The 12,964-nt window shown below is 32.4% G+C and overlaps 3 protein-coding genes and 1 long non-coding RNA gene across 4 annotated transcripts; all 4 read right to left on the bottom strand.

Annotated features, from left to right (window-relative positions):
* LOC111609793 (receptor-type tyrosine-protein phosphatase C-like) lies at window positions 1-1,977 on the bottom strand. Its single transcript, XM_023340288.1, has 6 exons — window positions 1,819-1,977; window positions 846-1,051; window positions 683-743; window positions 482-578; window positions 344-378; window positions 1-143 (listed from the first exon to the last, which is right to left on the bottom strand). Exons 1-6 carry the CDS (start codon window positions 1,973-1,975, stop codon window positions 109-111), a joined length of 591 nt encoding a protein of 196 aa, XP_023196056.1. The 5' UTR covers window positions 1,976-1,977; the 3' UTR covers window positions 1-108.
* A 425-nt stretch (window positions 1,978-2,402) lies between these two features.
* Window positions 2,403-3,121, bottom strand: LOC111609667. The gene is made up of 3 exons (XR_002753246.1): window positions 3,033-3,121; window positions 2,611-2,742; window positions 2,403-2,491 (listed from the first exon to the last, which is right to left on the bottom strand). It is a non-coding gene; the product is annotated as an uncharacterized LOC111609667 (long non-coding RNA).
* Window positions 3,122-7,884: 4,763 nt separating this feature from the next.
* LOC111609623 (receptor-type tyrosine-protein phosphatase C-like) lies at window positions 7,885-9,812 on the bottom strand. The gene is made up of 6 exons (XM_023338898.1): window positions 9,654-9,812; window positions 8,661-8,866; window positions 8,498-8,558; window positions 8,297-8,393; window positions 8,159-8,193; window positions 7,885-7,958 (listed from the first exon to the last, which is right to left on the bottom strand). Exons 1-6 carry the CDS (start codon window positions 9,808-9,810, stop codon window positions 7,915-7,917), a joined length of 600 nt encoding a protein of 199 aa, XP_023194666.1. The 5' UTR covers window positions 9,811-9,812; the 3' UTR covers window positions 7,885-7,914.
* Window positions 9,813-10,159: 347 nt separating this feature from the next.
* Window positions 10,160-12,488, bottom strand: LOC111609728. Its single transcript, XM_023339781.1, has 7 exons — window positions 12,415-12,488; window positions 11,816-11,839; window positions 11,389-11,661; window positions 11,060-11,293; window positions 10,850-10,963; window positions 10,428-10,559; window positions 10,160-10,308 (listed from the first exon to the last, which is right to left on the bottom strand). The coding sequence occupies exons 1-7, from the start codon at window positions 12,482-12,484 to the stop codon at window positions 10,160-10,162; spliced, it is 996 nt and encodes a 331-aa protein (XP_023195549.1). The 5' UTR covers window positions 12,485-12,488.
* Between the last annotated feature and the right edge of the window lie 476 nt (window positions 12,489-12,964).

Here is a 12,964-nt window from a genome sequence, read left to right as displayed (position 1 = left end):
TGTACCTTCGGCTGCAGTATTCAAGATTTAAATTTCTCAGACATAATAAAATAAAAACTTTAAATGTTTTCTTGATCTGCAGCTCCATCAGATCTTCATCAGTCGCCTTTATTGTGTTTGGGGAGGCGGCATGTTAGCATAGACTGTAACAACAAATGGAGAAGAAAATGCATGAAAACCTTGTCAAGGATTTTTCTTTTTGACTTTGCGTGAATTTAAAACAATCTAAAACACGCTATGAATTGCAGGAAATCTAACAGACATCATGTGGTGATTTAACTAAACTCTTATATGAAACATTCTGCTTGTTATCTTCATGTGATTCTGCCTGAAATTTACTCACTGACTGTTGAGAAGCGCTCCTGTCCTTCATTAACACTGTGAAGAAAATCAATCAAGTCAGAAGATTAATTTTAGAAAACATGATCAAGTTAACAATGAAAATCAACAAACAGAAATATGAAAGCTGAATAGGTTTTACTTCCTGGATTTTCCCCTCTTCCTGATGAAGAACGCAGCACAGAGGATGATGAAGATAATGGAGAAGACCAAACTGCCGATGAGGGCTTTGCTGTTGTCTGTGTGAACAGAGGTCAATCAGCCTTTAATATTGAAGTTACAGTGAGCAGAGCTGAGTTTGCTGTTATTTATACTGATTGTTACTTATATAAACAACACGTACATCTAGTGTCAACCTGTTTTCTCACAGGTGAGCTGGTAAAATCTCTGTTGACAGTAAACACCTACAATAACAGAATGCTTCTTGTTAGATTTCAAAACATCCAAATTAAGTTGAGTAATAAGATCAGAATTTATTCACGAAACAGACCCTGATTATTACAAACCTCCACTGTGTAGGTTGTTAAGTAGCTCAGATCTTCAAATTTAAATTGACATGTTTTGCTGTTCTTTCTGCTGCCAGTAATGCCTTGAAGTTTTGCACTGAATATTCCGTCTGGTCCATTAAAATCCATGTAATTTAATGAACATGTCACTTCGATCTTATTGTTCTCTGGAACTGTCACGACAACATTATGAGGTTGTTTTGGTACTGAAAGAAGAGAGAGGATAAATATCAAGACACACATGGGGAGGAAAATCTTTTCTTTCTATAAGAACCTTAGAAACAAACCAAAACATAAAAAAGATTTTTTTAAAAACATGACCAGGTTTGTAATTGACCAAACATTGAACAAAATTTTTTAAATATCTGACTTATTTTAACTTACTATGACACCGTAATGCAGATAGAGTTATGTTAATATTTTATCTGCTGTCCAAAATAAAAACAATATTAAAATTGCTACATTGTTTTTTGTTGTTTTACCAACCATATTTGATTAACAAACATGGATTTCTCTATTATGCAGCACAAAGTCACACCAGCTTTGCATTAAAGCTGGTGTGACTCTCCAGGTTTAGACATAATAAAGATGAATTTCTGGGTCTAAACTAACTTGTTGTTATTCCTCTCTCCACAGAACTTTACAATGATGAAATATGTTGAGATGCATTTTGTGTTTTGAAAACAATATAACCAGATGAAAGAATAATGACTTTCAATACTGTAATAATTCAACTGGATTGTAATAAAACTCATTTAAAAATTAGATCTGATGAAGGATTGACTGTGTGTCTAAATTTATGACTTAATTTGTTAATTGAATTTCCTAACAGATAACATTTACTGTTTATACCTTTAGCCAAACGAAGCATAAAAACAAAGAAACACACAAATTTATATCAAATTAATTTAAAACAGATAGTGTTTGTAGATTGTATTATTATTTCAAAAACCACTTTATCTTGGTTACTTACTTCCAGACTTAGTCTTCCCTTCAACTCTTGTTTCTCTAAAATCACCTCGTCCAGTGTAGATGGAATGAACTTCACATCTGTAATTCCTGAATGGTTCAATTCCCTCGGTGAAGACGCACGTTGTTTCTTCAGGTCGAGTAATAATTTTTGGTTCCATTGTAAAATATCCTCCATCACCTGTTTTGTGATTGGTTTGACAACAGCAGCTTGTTATAAAAGATATTTATAATCATGAAAATTATTAATATGTTGAAACAGAGTTTGGTCTGTTTTTCATGTTAAACATTAAATACAGAAACATTTCCAATAAAATCATCCTCAGGTCACTGATAGTTTAGAGTCACGGCTTCACTGATCACATCTGGTTGTTTTACACATTTTTATCTCCTCTTGTGTAAAAGACATAAAGCTGATAAAGTTACAAATGTTACACTAATCAGTTTATTTTAAATAGAAGTTGTGCTAATCCAAATGTATTAATATTATTTCATGTAAATATAATATGGAAGACTAAATCTACTCATTCACTTGCCTTTCTCTTGCTGACAGCTGCAGTGATAAGAGAGATCATCCAGTTTGTTGAGAACATTTTGACAATTATCACTCATTGTTTCCCAGTTCAGCTCAATGGAAGTATTGGTTGAACTGGTCTTCAGGTTGTTTACTGTAAAATCTGTTGCAATAAAACACAAAAACAATAAATAATGTCCTGCTAATGTTTTTCTCTCCATGTTGTGTTAGTATAATAACTTTGTTCTTATTTCCAGTGAAATGCAGTAAATACCAACTCACCACAGTTAATGTTGAACTGGACAGGTGGAAGTGTCTGAATTATGGAGCCATTGTTCATCTTGATGTCACCAGTACAGCTGTAGTTTGTGAACGGCTTCATGTCAGAAAGTTCAACAGAGTCATTGTTGATTCCTGAAGAAACACAAACATTTAGTCATTTCTGGAAGATCTGCTGTCTGTTCAAATTGATCAGTTGTGCACTGTATATTTCCATATAGAGTGCACATTTATAAATGTCCATGAATATTTTATTCCTGAACATTTTATTCATTTCTTTATTCTTTATATTTTGACACAATTTACAAAGAGAAAATGATAAAACATTTTTACAAATATCTATAATGTATTGTTAAGGCAGAATATGTAGTTTTCTACTCTAAATAGTTTTTAAATTGTTTTTCATAGATGTAGTTTTTACTCACCTGAACATTTATACTCAACACTGAGATCTTTACAGCTTGAAGGTAATTTTGCGTTTATCTTTGCAGGAAGTTTATCAGGTTTAGTCTGGTTTATGTCATTTGGATTAATAAAACCTGAATAATAAAAAAAATACCAGTTTAGTGTAACTAATATCACATCCACAAATTTGATAATTATATTAATTATTATTAATATGTTTTTGTTCATACCAACATTGAAGTTTTCAGATATGGTAAATGTGGCGTTTGAGCAGTTTTTTGTAGGAAACTTCAAAACTAAATCTGAACACATGTCGTCATAAGCATGTTTGAAACGATATGATCCATTGTTAAAGTCTTCAACTGAAACCTTGTTGTTTTCTGATAGTAATTTGCTGATGTTCCAATCACTTCGGTAACAGAAATATCCAGGAGAGCAGGAACCGTTTCTAATTTCTTCTTTAGCTGAAACACAGAAACAATATTTGTCTCAGTTCAACACAGAATCTCATTTCAGTCAATAATAAAAGTAAAGATAAAATATAAAATATTTTACTCACTCATTCCAGTTGTTATTGATGTTGTTTTATTTTCAGTTTTGTTGCAGGATATTTCTGTACCATTGGAGCCACTAAATGTGACACGTAGCTCATATTCAGTGCACGGCTTCAGAAGTTTGATGTCATGACTTGAGCTTTTACTGGTGAAGGAAAAATTGCCTTTCCTTTCAAATGGACCTCCGACCTCAGCAACATATATGATGTAGTCACCAGGAGTAGAATCTGTCATCTTTATCTTTAGGCCAAACTTGACATTCTCAACTCTGTAGGAACCTGCAAAGCAACAGTTTTAAATTTGAGCTCATATAAAACCAAACCTAAAGTTTTTATCTCAAGCTGTTGGAATTAAATTAAAATATAAAAAAAAAACCTCAGGAGAAAGAGCACTATTAATAAATTCATATTCATAATCTCAAATCGGATACTTACACTTTGGTTCTGTTTCGGGTTCAGCTGTTGGAAAACAAGACGGAAACATTTAAAAAGTCGAGAAGTGATAAAAAATTCTTCAGTCATTTTAAACTAAAATTATTTAGTCTCTGTTACTTCAGCCAATGTGAAATCCAACATCTAAAGTGTAATCCATAATAAAACTTTACTGAAGTCCTTCAAAGTAAAAAAAATAAATTTAAAGCTTCAAAGCGCTCTTAGTGGGGCTCGGCTTGTAACTGGAAGTGATGCATCACATTTGTTTTACTCTTAACTGCGACACTAAACTTAGCTGAATTATGTAAATGTTTTGGCACAAGCAAAGTAATGTCTGATTCTGATTAACGTATTTTAAAAAAACTTCACAGAAAAATTTTAGAAAAAGTTATTAAAGAGTAAAAACTAACAATAAATTGACAGTAATAATGTTAAATTTTTCAAGAACAAATTATACTTTAAGGACAGAAGCTGTTTTAAAACCTTTATTTTACATTCTCTAACACTGCAACATTCTGTCATTTTACAACCTTACTCAAATCCATGTTATTTTTTTCTTGCAACACAAATTTGGTCATTATGTTACAGTTAAATATTACTTACCCGCGACCAGGGCATTTACAGCCCATATCATGAAGATAACACCACACAGACCTGCCATATCCAGGAGCATCAACTGTCTTAGTAACACAACTGATGCAAAATATTTCTTTCCATCAGCACCTGGGAGGTGGTCTGAGCTGCAGAATCAAACTTTTAGCTTTTCTGTTGCAAAACATAAAGCAGGAAGTAGAAAACCACACACATAGACCACACAGCTCTGAAAATATGTCCTAATAAACCGTATAGTTTGTTCTGGGCTTGCAGATATTTGTGAATTTTTTGCATTGTTGTATTTTTGCTCTGCAATTAAGAAAAAATAAACAAAACCATATAAATGACTTCATAATAATAAATATTCTTGGACCAAACTGTGTAGCTGGCAGTTATTAGGACTGTTATTTTCTATTTATGTGTAAAAACATGTCATGATTGTGTAAATTTACTTCACGTGCAGTGGTTAGCCGACAATGAGTGCAGACATGTCAGAAATGCATTCTGTTTTTACCAAACAGAGAACGCAGAGGTAGAACTCTGTGGTGTGGTGAAAGAAGAGCACAAAGCTGCTGTTCCATATTCTAGAAGAAAAAGATCATTTAGAGGAAATTTACAGCTTGTTTTACATGCTACATGTATAAATATAGTGATGTTCAAGCATCAACTATAAAATGACCTAGAAATGTGTCTTATTTATGTATTTATTGGGATATCTGTTTTAATAAACAGCTCTATTCAATCCATTTGGTTTCAAACTAATGGATTGAATAGCAATCCATTTGCAACAGAACGATAAGTAATGCTGTCCTGTAGTAGCAGAGGACAGGATATTTATATTAATTACTTTTAGGGTTATTCTCTTTTCTTGACATGTTTTATTTGAATTTTTTATTTTTTTTTTTACAGAATATCATGTCTTGACCTTTTCATCTAAAGGTAAGTGCACCATTAGACCCAGAAGAAGTCCAACGTTCCTTTAATTCATGAATTAGCCTTTGATTCCAATACATTAAGAACTGAAATTCATTTCAGTGATTCAGGCATTTAAAGTTTCAAGGTTTTATGGCCTAATGCCTCAGTACCTCCTAATGTTACAGACAGCTGTGTAGATCCTCAGTTTGAGAAACAAAAACTCATCATTCAGTTTCTCCTGATACAGCAAGTAAATGTTATGACTTAAAAATAAAACTAATACTGAGTTTAGACAATTAATTTATTTACATACAGTTGCATTCATCTTTATTTCACCTACATCTGTATGTGACATGACTAGCAAATGAAAATATAGCATTATATGTCATCTTCTCTCGTATTTTCACTATGTGTGTAATGTCATAAAACAACATTAAACAGTGTTTTGATCTGCAACTCCATCAGATCTTCATCAATAGTCGTTATGATTTCGCGTGTTATGTTAACATAGTGGCATGTTAACATAGACTGTAACAGCAATCCGTTGAATCTATCAACGGAGTAATTGTAGACAGCCTCATTGTTAGTATAAGCATTTCTTTAATTTTCATGGATTTTGTGTTTTAAAAACCAAAAACAATGTAACTTATTTTTGTATGAATGAAAAAACCTGAAGAAGGGATAATGATTTTCAAATCAATATTAGTTCAACTGGTTAGCAATAAAACTTACATGGTTTGAAAATAATAATTACTGATCAGGGATTTAGCAGGGCGAAGGTGGGGAGGAAATGAGGCGATTTTCATCACCTGACTGTGACCATGAGAACCAGCTCCACCCATAAGGTCACTTTAGGTAGCAGAATGAATGTCTGCTGCTAGAGGAACAAAACTTAAAGACTTAAAGAAACAGAACAAGGAACATTTACAATCTCAATACGGAAAGCCAAAATACACAACACCAAAAATATATTAAAAAAGAAATCCAAAGGACCATGAAAATATGTGATGAGCATCACAGTTTATATGTTGCACATTAATTGACAAATAAACATTAATTACTTAACACTTTACATATGACACATTAACTAAGAGCCTTTCATCAGTAAAATATAACATAAGATTATTTCTCCAAATGTTGCCAATTACCTATAAACAATAATTTATATATAATTATTTTCCTTAATGAAAGTTTATCTACATGTCCACAAAGGTACAAATTAAGATAAACATTATGAAGGACAAGAACATTTTTACTATATATAAAGTGAAAACTACAAAAACAACTAAGGGATGCAGCATATTTACCACTGTTTCTGACTTATTTTCCTCTTTTCTAGATCTTATTGTTTCACGTCGCCTTCATTGATCTCTTTGTCTTGACTCGTCATTTGGCCCAACTATGATCTGTTCATCATTTTGGAACCGAGTCGATCTGGACTTATCAGACCACTTGACCTTCTTTTGTAGTTCCACAGTAAAATGTTTAAACCTCAAGCTAAAACAAAGACTATTTTCAAATTATAATGTGATAACTGGTTTTCTTTTTCATTCACTCTTCCAGATGACACCAACCAAGATCCGTACAAAATCGAGCAATAAAAATAAAAATTTATTGATGACAAATAAGTAAAAACATGTGGCACATGACATGTCAACATGAATCTCATTCATGCTGTGCTTCCATTTGGATTCATTTTTGCAAATTTGAAGAAAGTGAGTGATGCAATATTTATAATTTTCTCAGGCATAGTTTAATACAAACAATGTGAGCATTATATATTACAGTATAATATATTGCCTTTTGTGCAAGGATAAACAGTAATACATTTGGTTGCGTTGAGAGCTTGATGTGCTCACTATCAAAGCAGAAACCTAAAAAAGAAGCAATAAAGATGTGAAATAACTTTTGTCGGCTTTAGACATGAATTCAGTGGTTTTCTCAAAGCTACACAGCGGTTTTGTCCAAGTGCCCTGAAATGCTTTCACTTTCTGTCATTAACATATGTGTGAGTTCAGCTGTGGGTTTACAATTTTATGTCATGTTTAAGTGATAATTTGTGAGAATAATTTTTTTCAGCCACATTTTATCTCCTTTGTCCTTCCAGGTTTTAATAATGCGTGAAACATGAAGGCAATTTTTGTATTTTCAGTAATCTACTTAGATTTTGATTTTAAAAAATCCAAGTGGTGATTTGCTTCATTTTTTTTGACTTGGAGAATATACAACATAAGAATGAATAAGATAAAATAAAATACAAAGAACTGAAAAGTCCAACAAATCATATCTGGGATTCAGGGAGGACAGTTACTGTACTTCGGCTGCAGTATTCAAGATTTAAATTTCTCAGAGATAATAAAATAAAAACTGTAAATGTTTTCTTGATCTGCAGCTCCATCAGATCTTCATCAGTCGCCTTTATTGTGTTGGGGAGGCGGCATGTTAGCATAGACTGTAACAACAAATGGAGAAGAAAATGCATGAAAACCTTGTCAAGGATTTTTCTTTTTGACTTTGCGTGAATTTAAAACAATCTAAAACACGCTATGAATTGCAGGAAATCTAACAGACATCATGTGGTGATTTAACTAAACTCTTATATGAAACATTCTGCTTGTTATCTTCATGTGATTCTGCCTGAAATTTACTCACTGACTGTTGAGAAGCGCTCCTGTCCTTCATTAACACTGTGGAGAAAATCAATCAAGTCAGAAGATTAATTTTAGAAAACATGATCAAGTTAACAATGAAAATCAACAAACAGAAATATGAAAGCTGAATAGGTTTTACTTCCTGGATTTTCCCCTCTTCCTGATGAAGAACGCAGCACAGAGGATGATGAAGATAATGGAGAAGACCAAACTGCCGATGAGGGCTTTGCTGTTGTCTGTGTGAACAGAGGTCAATCAGCCTTTAATATTGAAGTTACAGTGAGCAAAGCTGAGTTTGCTGTTATTTATACTGATTGTTACTTATATAAACAACACGTACATTTAGTGTCAACCTGTTTTCTCACAGGTGAGCTGGTAAAATCTCTGTTGACAGTAAACACCTACAATAACAGAATGCTTCTTGTTAGATTTCAAAACATCCAAATTAAGTTGAGTAATAAGATCAGAATTTATTCACGAAACAGACCCTGATTATTACAAACCTCCACTGTGTAGGTTGTTAAGTAGCTCAGATCTTCAAATTTAAATTGACATGTTTTGCTGTTCTTTCTGCTGCCAGTAATGCCTTGAAGTTTTGCACTGAATATTCCATCTGGTCCATTAAAATCCTTGTCATTTAATGAACATGTCACTTCGATCTTATTGTTCTCTGGAACTGTCACGACAACATTATGAGGTTGTTTTGGTACTGAAAGAAGAGAGAGGATAAATATCAAGACACACATGGAGAGGAAAATCTTTTCTTTCTATAAGAACCTTAGAAACAAACCAAAACATGAAAAAGATTTTTAAAAAACATGACCAAGTTTGTAATTGACCAAACATTGAACAAAAATTTTAAAATATCTGACTTATTTTAACTTACTGTGACACCGTAATGCAGATAGAGTTATGTTAATATTTTATCTGCTGTCCAAAATAAAGAAAAATATTAAAATTGCTACATTGTTTTTTGTTGTTATACCAACCATATTTGATTTACAAACATTGATTTCTCTATTATCCAGAATAAAGTCACACCAGCTTTGCATTAAAGCTGGTGTGACTCTCCAGGTTTAGACATAATAAAGATGAATTTCTGGGTCTAAACTAAGTTGTTATTATTCCTGTCTCCACAGAACTTTACAATGATGAAATATGTTGAGATGCATTTTGTGGTTTGAAAACAATATACATTTTTTTCATGAATGGAAAACCAGATGAAAGAATAATGACTTTCAATACTGCAATAATTCAACTGGATTGTAATAAAACTCATTCAAAAATTAGATTCGATGAAGGATTGACTGTGTGTCTAAATTTATGACTTAATTTGTTAATTGAATTTCCTAACAGATAACATTTACTGTTTATACCTTTAGCCAAACAAAGCAAAAAACAAACAAACACACAAATTTATATCAAATTAATTTAAAACAGATAGTGTTTGTAGATTGTATTATTATTTCAAAAACCACTTTTTCTTGGTTACTTACTTCCAGACTTAGTCTTCCCTGTAACACTTGTTTCTCTAAAATCACCTCGTCCAGTGTAGATGGAATGAACTTCACATCTGTAATTCCTGAATGGTTCAATTCCCTCGGTGAAGACGCACGTTGTTTCTTCAGGTCGAGTAATAATTTTTGGTTCCATTGTAAAATATCCTCCATCACCTGTTTTGTGATTGGTTTGACAACAGCAGCTTGTTATAAAAGATATTTATAATCATGAAACAGAGTTTGGTCTGTTTTTCATGTTAAACATTAAATAAAGAAACATTTCCAATAAAATCATCCTCAGGTCACTGATAGTTTAGAGTCACGGCTTCACTGATCACATCTGGTTGTTTTACACATTTTTATCTCCTCTTGTGTAAAAGACATAAAGCTGAAGAATTTATAAATGTTACACTAATCAGTTTATTTTAAATAGAAGTTGTGCTAATCCAAATGTATTAATATTATTTCATGTAAATATAATATGGAAGACTAAATCTACTCATTCACTTGCCTTTCTCTTGCTGACAGCTGCAGTGATAAGAGAGATCATCCAGTTTGTTGAGAACATTTTGACAATTATCACTCATTGTTTCCCAGTTCAGCTCAATGGAAGTATTGGTTGAACTGGTCTTCAGGTTGTTTACTGTAAAATCTGTTGCAATAAAACACAAAAACAATAAATAATGTCCTGCTAATGTTTTTCTCTCCATGTTGTGTTAGTATAATAACTTTGTTCTTATTTCCAGTGAAATGCAGTAAATACCAACTCACCACAGTTAATGTTGAACTGGACAGGTGGAAGTGTCTGAATTATGGAGCCATTGTTCATCTTGATGTCACCAGTACAGCTGTAGTTTGTGAACGGCTTCATGTCAGAAAGTTCAACAGAGTCATTGTTGATTCCTGAAGAAACACAAACATTTAGTCATTTCTGGAAGATCTGCTGTCTGTTCAAATTGATCAGTTGTGCACTGTATATTTCCATATAGAGTGCACATTTATAAATGTCCATGAATATTTTATTCCTGAACATTTTATTCATTTCTTTATTCTTTATATTTTGACACAATTTACAAAGAGAAAATGATAAAACATTTTTACAAATATCTATAATGTATTGTTAAGGCAGAATATGTAGTTTTCTACTCTAAATAGTTTTTAAATTGTTTTTCATAGATGTAGTTTTTACTCACCTGAACAATTATACTCAACACTGAGATTTTTACAGCTTGAAGGTAATTTTGCGTTTATCTTTGCAGGAAGTTTATCAGGTTTAGTCTGGTTTATGTCATTTGGATTAATAAAATCTGAAGAATAAAAAAAATACCAGTTTAGTGTAACTAATATCACATCCACAGATTTGATAATAATATTAATTATTATTAATATGTTTTCATTCATACCAACATTGAAGTTTTCAGATATGGTAAATGTGGCGTCTGAGCAGTTTTTTGTAGGAAACTTCAAAACTAAATCTGAACACATGTCGTCATAAGCATGTTTGAAACGATATGATCCATTGTTAAAGTCTTCAACTGAAACCTTGTTGTTTTCTGATAGTAATTTGCTGATGTTCCATTCACTTCGGTAACAGAAATATCCAGGAGAGCAGGAACCGTTTTTAATTTCTTCTTTAGCTGAAACACAGAAACAATATTTGTCTCAGTTCTACACAGAATCTCATTTCAGTCAATAATAAAAGTAAAGATAAAATATAAAATATTTTACTCACTCATTCCAGTTGTTTTTGTTGTTGTTTTATTTTCAGTTTTGTTGCAGGATATTTCTGTACCATTGGAGCCACTAAATGTGACACGTAGCTCATATTCAGTGCACGGCTTCAGAAGTTTGATGTCATGACTTGAGTTTTTACTGGTGGAGGAAAAAAGGCCTTTTCTTTCAAATGGACCTCCGACCTCAGCAACATATATGATGTAGTCACCAGGAGTAGAATCTATCATCTTTATCTTTAGGCCAAACTTGACATTCTCAACACTGTAGGAACCTGCAAAGCAACAGTTTTACATTTGAGCTCATATAAAACCAAACCTAAAGTTTTTATCTCAAGCTGTTGGAATTAAATTAAAATGTAAAAAAAAAACCTCAGGAGAAAGAGCACTATTAATAAACATATTCATAATCTCAAATCGGATACTTACACTTTGGTTCTGTTTCGGGTTCAGCTGTTGGAAAACAAGACGGAAACATTTAAAAAGTTGAGAAGTGATAAAATATTCTTTAGTCATTTTAAACTAAAATTATTTAGTCTCTGTTACTTCAGCCAATGTGAAATCCAACATCTAAAGTGTAATCCATAATAAAACTTTACTGAAGTCCTTCAAAGTAAAAAAAATAAATTTAAAGCTTCAAAGCGCTCTTAGTGGGGCTCGGCTTGTAACTGGAAGTGATGCATCACATTTGTTTTACTCTTAACTGCGACACTAAACTTAGCTGAATTATGTAAATGTTTTGGCACAAGCAAAGTAATGTCTGATTCTGATTAACGTATTTTAAAAAACTTCACAGAGAAATTTTAGAAAAAGTTATTAAAGAGTAAAAACTAACAATAAATTGACAGTAATAATTTTAAATTTTTCAAGAACAAATTATACTTTAAGGACAGAAGCTGTTTTAAAACCTTTATTTTACATTCTCTAACATTGCAACATTCTGTCATTTTACAACCTTACTCAAATCCATGTTATTTTTTTCTTGCAACACAAATTTGGTCATTATGTTACAGTTAAATATTACTTACCCGCGACCAGGGCATTTACAGCCCATATCATGAAGATAACACCACACAGACCTGCCATATCCAGGAGCATCAACTGTCTTAGTAACACAACTGATGCAAAATATTTTATTCCATCAGCACCTGGGAGGTGGTCTGAGCTGCAGAATCAAACTTTTAGCTTTTCTGTTGCAAAACATAAAGCAGGAAGTAGAAAACCACACACATAGACCACACAGCCATAAAAATACGTCTTAATAAACCATACAGTTTGTTCTGGGCTTGCATATAGCATTATTTTTCTGCATGTCCCATGCTTTTGAACTGAAAAGGGGAAGCAGGCATTCAGTGTGTTGGCCCCCACAGTGCGGCATCAGTTGCAGTCTGAACTTAAGATGTCGGAAATGATTTCACTGGACTAATTTCGAGCAGTTCTTAAAGATAGGCAACAAGATTCTATGAAACAGTGACATTGTTTTTAAATTGTTTTATTGTTTTATACTTGTGCATATGTATTAATTGTTTTTATCTTGTAACCAGGTTGCTATGTATTGCAAATGTTTTTGCCCAGGTT

This window comes from Xiphophorus maculatus, chromosome 9 (genome assembly GCF_002775205.1).
Source record: "Xiphophorus maculatus strain JP 163 A chromosome 9, X_maculatus-5.0-male, whole genome shotgun sequence".
Taxonomy (NCBI): Eukaryota; Metazoa; Chordata; class Actinopteri; order Cyprinodontiformes; family Poeciliidae; genus Xiphophorus; species Xiphophorus maculatus.
This window is presented reverse-complemented; position numbering and strand designations above follow the sequence as displayed.